This window comes from Cynocephalus volans, chromosome 1 (genome assembly GCF_027409185.1).
Source record: "Cynocephalus volans isolate mCynVol1 chromosome 1, mCynVol1.pri, whole genome shotgun sequence".
NCBI classification, from domain to species: domain Eukaryota; kingdom Metazoa; phylum Chordata; class Mammalia; order Dermoptera; family Cynocephalidae; genus Cynocephalus; species Cynocephalus volans.
In genome coordinates this window covers 280392923-280399192 of record NC_084460.1, presented here as the reverse complement: position 1 = coordinate 280399192, position 6270 = coordinate 280392923, and the positions used below count along the sequence as shown (strand labels likewise).

Below are 6270 nucleotides of genomic sequence, written 5' to 3'. Positions count from 1 at the left end.
TATTGCTTGGTTCTGGATGCTACATTTCAAAATTACTGCGGATGTGTTATTTCCAATCTTAAACAGGTTTTCCCAAAATTCCTTCTCAGTACCAGTTCCTGGCTCCAGACCTTGATCCATAGTCCTCACCTCTCCTTGATAACCCTTTAAAACTTGAGAATCCCTTCCTCAGCCCCACAACCAAAACAAATGTTACAATTAGTTGTGCTCCTGTCTTGGTTTCCTGGTTACCTGTGCATTTACCACAACACCCACATACTCAGGATACAACAAAGTGGCTGGAATATTTACAGTCTAGTGAAGAACACATGCCTCATTTTTATATCCTGGTGCAATGTTCAACTGAATTACTTAGAACCAAAGGCTCAGAAAACCCCTGTGAAAACAAGCCAGGGGATGAGGTTTTCAGTCAGTGTAAAATGAAGGTGGGACTCTTCAGTATGGGAAGAGGCAGATTAGGAAGGAACATACTCAGCCCGTAAAATATAAGGCAGCATAGTAAAGTGGGAAAAACATGCACTAGGGGTCAGAAATCCAATTTCCAACCTTACGTCCTCCGTCTGCCTCCCTGTGACCCTGGGAAAGTCACTATTTCCTTAGCTATTTATTACTGATATTTACTATTTCAACACCCTTTTAGCTTATCTCTATCAATGTCCCCCACCCACTCCTCTTTAACTGTCTTAAAATATAACTATGTTAAGAGTAATATAAGTATCTAGGTTTCTCAGCGGGCTCAAATCCAACTCCATCATTTACAAGTTACATTAAGTTTTTCATGTGTAAATGAGGTTATTGTCTGCATCTCATAAAGTTGTTGAGGGATTAAACAAAGTAACACTCAGTAATCTTAGACTGCCCGGCTCAATAAATATTACCTCACCGATTACAAAAATCTAATAGTTCTCTATTGCCTACGTAATCACATTCAAATTCATAAGCAAGGTATCAAAGACGGCTTCAAGTAAGACTCCAAAGCAGTAATCCTATCCTCTGTTCTATACTCCATATACCACCAGATATCAGACACTGAAGCAGAGCTGTTTAAGTAGTTTAAGCCAGGCCACACAACTACCTAGGCAGTTTGACCAAGTTGGTGCTCTTAACCAAGGCAATAGGCCTTTCAACTCACTATGCTGATGTAAAATCTTAGTCATTCACCTGGAGATTCCTATGAAGACCTGTGTCAAACATTTCTATGAACTCTGATAATCCTAACTTGTCACTCCTGGTCCCACCCCTAATGACACAATATGTATATGTTATAGTACAAATTCAGTAGAGGCAGTATTTTGTTACAAAAACAAGGTCCACATGTTACTCACCAAATCCTTAAGCCTACTTTGTGCAGGTAATTATGCTAGCTATTGGGGACACTATAATAAGCCAAATTCTGTTGAGGGCAATAACAACCCAAACAAAAAAAAATGTAATCAGTTACTGTTACATGTTTAATAAAAGCTTGAACCAGTAAAGCGTGACCCTGATGTGGTGATGTTCACACCAGAGCCAATGCTGGAATACAGGCAAAAGAATAAGTCTGTGGAAAGACTTTATACAGTATTGGAGAAATGAAAGCCAGTAATGAGCCAAAGAGAAAGTTATAGCTAGGAGGCTCCTGATAAGTCCATACCACAGATTAGACATGACTGAGGAGTTAAACAGGCAAAATTGGTGGAGAATTAAGTGATGAACTCAGTAAAGACATCAAAGAAAGGCTAATCATAATCCCAATTAATGTCTTGAATTCCTCCAAGAAACTTCACTTTTTTAGTGGGACCATCTATATCAACTTGAATTCAATCCTATAAATCCTTGGGTACAAACTGAAAAATGGAGAATGACAGAAATTTGCAAAATTTGTTGTGAAATTCTAATTGTGTTTCACATTGTATCCTGAAGATGATGATCCAGTGTGTGGTCAAATGAAATATCAAATGTAAGAGGCAGTATATGTATATCCTTTATCCTTCAATATATCCTACACCTTACATATTAAAAAAAATTAACTGCAACTTAAAGCAAAATTTTGTACCAATCTATCGCAGAAATGTCAAACTGGCAAGAAGAGACTTTAAAAAGCTAAGACACATACCTAACCTGTAACACATATATTCTTATGCCATATCATATCATTTAACTGCTGGGGGGGGGGGGGGAAGAAGACTTAGATTCCAATAACACATCTTAGCATGCTTTTCCAATACAAACTGGAGGAACTTTGATTTCTCTTTCGAAAAAGCAATATTAATGCAATGTTAATCAGGATGTCGAATTAATAGAATTAACAAGATACCAAATCAATTTTGTTATATAAATTAACCCATTTATTACAGGCTAGTGATGTCTCAAATGGTAGAGCCTCTACTGGTCTTTCAATTCCTTCAGTCTTCTGATGGCGGACTTTACCGTGACAGCAGAAGTGGTGCTGGAAAGAAAAATTCAGTTTCCAACATAATTAATCAAGTTAACATATGAAATCGCAAATAAGTAAATCTGCCTCATTTTTATGTTACCATCTTAATGTTAAAGTCTCGTTCCAAATTTCTGGAAAGAATTATTGAGACAGACTCCTCTATCAATACTTTGCTGCAGTTAATTCAGAGATTCAACCAACATTAGACTATTGCTCAGAAATTAGTGGCTCCTAAACTATACATGATGGCATCCTTTGAGAGCCATGTTTTCAGGTTCCTGCAGAATTAGACAGGCAATCTCATGCATCTTACTTCTCAGACAAGAGTGTACATATGTATACATAAAAAGAGCAATGGTTGCAAGAGACCAACCTAAACTCATCAAAATGGAACAGACAGACTGTTAGAAGAAACTATTAAGTTAAAAGGTGGTACAGAGAGAACTAACAAGAAAACAATGTTGAAGACAACAGAGCAGACTTAAAACCTTTTAAAAAGACAGTTATTAAAATGACTACAAAAAGTTTTACCACAAAATTCAGGAACTATACTTGAAAAACACATAACCATCCCACCTGGTGGGTATATGAATGCTAGCTCACTTTACTATCAAACCCAAGACAGTTCCCTAGTCCGTTTTCCCTTCTGCCCTCATAAAAGCCCAAGGTGCTTACATATTAAGCACATTATCACTTCAAATTCTTCCAATGTTTCATGCTGCTTCAGTTTAAGTTTAAATTAACTAAAATTTAAAAATTCAATTCTTTATTCACACTAGCCATATTTCGTATACGTGGCTAGAGTATTGGACAGCAGAGATCTAGACACTGGCTAGAGAAGAACAGCTCTGACTTCAGCGTCAGCAATGAATTCCAATATTAGAGGCCTTCAGGGCTGCCTTTAATTTCCACAAATGGATAAACTGAAGAGTCACAGCAAGCAATAACCAGTATAGATAGGTTTATCTCAGGAGTATCACCTGGCCCTGTCAGGGTCACAAAGCTAAAGAAGTCCAACCAATATTGTATCTAATGACAAAAGTGCAGTGGTCCAGATGGCCTCAAATTTCCTAATACAGTTTTAAGCTAACTGACCTCTTTATTAATTTTTATAAAAACAACTTACAATGCAAATCAAGGTTCTGTACAAATTTAGTTTGTACTAATGGACCTCCACAATATCATGATAACGTTCACAATGGTGATCCAAGGACTACGAAATGCTAAAGTAATATGTGAATCAGACTTCCAACTTTATTTCAGTAGTTTCCCGTCTATTCTTAGAATAAATGAAAAAAAAACCATTAACTCAAGAGTCCTGAAAACACAAAAGCACCTTATTTTCACAGTCCTGTTTGAGTTAAAACTAGCACATCCAGGGTCAAACCTGGAATTTGGCCCTATGTGGTCCACACTTCCAAATACCACAAAGAAATGGACTTACTTGTAGGTCCAGGCACCACCAGCTACTGTCTTCATGCAGGAACCACAGTGCCAGATCCCTACTGCTCGTCTCTTCATCTTGGTCTATAAAAGAGAACCCATTTCTATCATGAACCAAATACTAGTCTTACCCTACAAGAATCCAAGAGTCCAAGCTACATAAGAAAACCAAAGCTGGTGTATTTCATGAGGTCGTGGTCAATCCCCTTAAGTTCACTAGGGCAAAATTGGAATTCTTCATTATGTGAAAAATCACCTCCCCCCATAAAACAAAAACAAGGACTGCTGTAATGCAGTACTTTTGCATACAGTAAACAGTCAAACGTTTATTACACAAATATCTCCAGCAATACAAAAAGAATGTTACCAGATGCACAGACTAAACGTCTTGGGAGTTGGTGCAGTAACATCACTAGACAAAACTTACCGAATCATTTTCCACAAAGCAGGTTTGGCTTAGGCTGGGGCTCTCTGCCGAATAATTTCTTTTTTATGACCCTTTAGTTTTTAAGTGATTTTCTTTAAATGAGAAACGTTTCGCAAAATCTAAAGTTACCGTCCCACAGCTGGTAATCAACAGTATGCGCAATTCTAGTCGTTCACCAGCACACCGTTTATAAACCACTTACAGAGACGAGGTCGCCAGGGAAGGAAACCTGCTGCCCCTCTCTCCCCCCACCAGAGACCACTTACTTTGCCACAAAAGGAGCAAGTATACTTGGCGTGCTGGCTGATTTCAATCTTCTTCACCATTTTCCGCAGGGAGGCACCATAGCGTGTCCCGTATTTACCAACGATTCCGACCTTCTTGGTGCGTTTAGCCTGTTCAGAGAAGGGACGGCAGCGACACTTAAGAGTTGGGATCCAGGTCCCGGCGCCTCCACACACCGTTCCTCCACGGAGATCCCGCTGTAACTACCGTCCCCCACATGCAACCGGGTAAAACCAGCGCCCAGGGCGGGCCCCGTGCTCGGAAGGCGCCGGGATACCGCGCCAAGTCGCCCCCTCCCCTCCGCCTCGGGCTGCGTACAAGAGTGGTGTCTCGCGACGCTGAGAGGGCGCAGAGACGCGGAAGCACACGGGACAGGGAAGCCGAGCAGAAATGCGGCCGAAGAAGCCAAGAAACGGACAGATGCGAGCGGATAGAAATCTAGGCCGCACAGGGACCGACACTCACCATAGCGCCGCGAACCAGGCCCGAGCCCAGAGAGGAAGAGACGCAGTGCGCAGGCGCGGTTTTGGGCAACGAGCGGAAGTGGCGAGCGGGGGCCTAGCTAGGAACTCAGCTCTATGGTGCGGAGATTTCTTCGCTGTTCACTCCACCTGGAGTCCTCCCGGCGCCCGCCTGGGCAGCGTTTGGGTGGCAAGAAACCTGTCCGACAGGTTTACCCTGATTCACAAACTGTAGCAACAGACAACTGTAGCAGAATCACATCCACATTATGTTAAGTATATCACAAAATCCTGCAATTCCTCCATTTCATGCACAGGGAAACAGATTTTAAGTGACTTGCTTACTGGCACTTGCCTTAAAGAAGTGCTTAGATCTTACCTTGTGACTCCAAATCCTATTGCTTTCTCCGCTACATTATACTGTACTTTCCGAAAGCCGCGGGCCCTGTGTGGGATGCTGGCGATAGTGGTAACTAAAATCCAGCCTCCTCTCTCACAACAAGTTGCAGTCCAGCCAGGAGACAGTTATGGCCTCAGTAAGGAGATGTAAAATTTCAAACTGATCAGAGATCTGAAGGGAAAGAAGATGGTTCCACCCGAGCCTAATACAGAAAAGCCTGATATTCCCTGAAGAAAGTCTGAGCTTCGGAGGCTGGGCAGGAGTTTACAGCCACTATGGAGTTTGATCTTCTGGCTTCTCTCTGGATCTCTTCAGTTCTGACGGCCATTCATTCCACTGCCGCTTCAATCAGAACCCACTCCCATCGCCACATCCCAGGCTGTCACGCAGGTTCCTGGTCCAGGCCTTGAAACTTTAAATTGCAGCATCTCACTCACTAACCATTCTGTTATCTATCCTTCCAGCTCTCTCAAAGGGATTTTCAGGGCAGAGCCAGGTTCCTGGTTAAGGCCAGGAAGTGAAGGGTATGTTCCGTGACTACCCACATTATTTCTTCATGTAGAACCTGAAATAGAAAGTTTTGCTGCCTTTTCTCAGGGAATCGTCAGGCCAGAGAAGAGGAAGCTCAGAGAATTATTGGAATAAGAGTGTGTGAGAGAATCCATGATTTAAGGACCAGGAAAGACCAGGAGGACTTAAAGGCATAGTGGGATTACCTGGCCATGTTTCCTATTAGAACTCTGGTAACAAGTAGCTTCAGTTCACAAAGTGTAGTATTAACGGTCTCAAATAATTCCTCGTGTTCACTTTTCCTCACAATTATATTAAAGCACCTTGC

At 41.6% G+C, this 6270-nt stretch overlaps 1 protein-coding gene across 1 annotated transcript; it reads right to left on the bottom strand.

The window, feature by feature from the left end:
- Nucleotides 1-2300: 2300 nt before the first annotated feature.
- RPL37A (ribosomal protein L37a) lies at nucleotides 2301-5093 on the bottom strand. Its single transcript, XM_063102829.1, has 4 exons — nucleotides 5037-5093; nucleotides 4553-4681; nucleotides 3861-3943; nucleotides 2301-2428 (listed from the first exon to the last, which is right to left on the bottom strand). The coding sequence occupies exons 1-4, from the start codon at nucleotides 5037-5039 to the stop codon at nucleotides 2365-2367; spliced, it is 279 nt and encodes a 92-aa protein (XP_062958899.1). The 5' UTR covers nucleotides 5040-5093; the 3' UTR covers nucleotides 2301-2364.
- Nucleotides 5094-6270: the final 1177 nt, after the last annotated feature.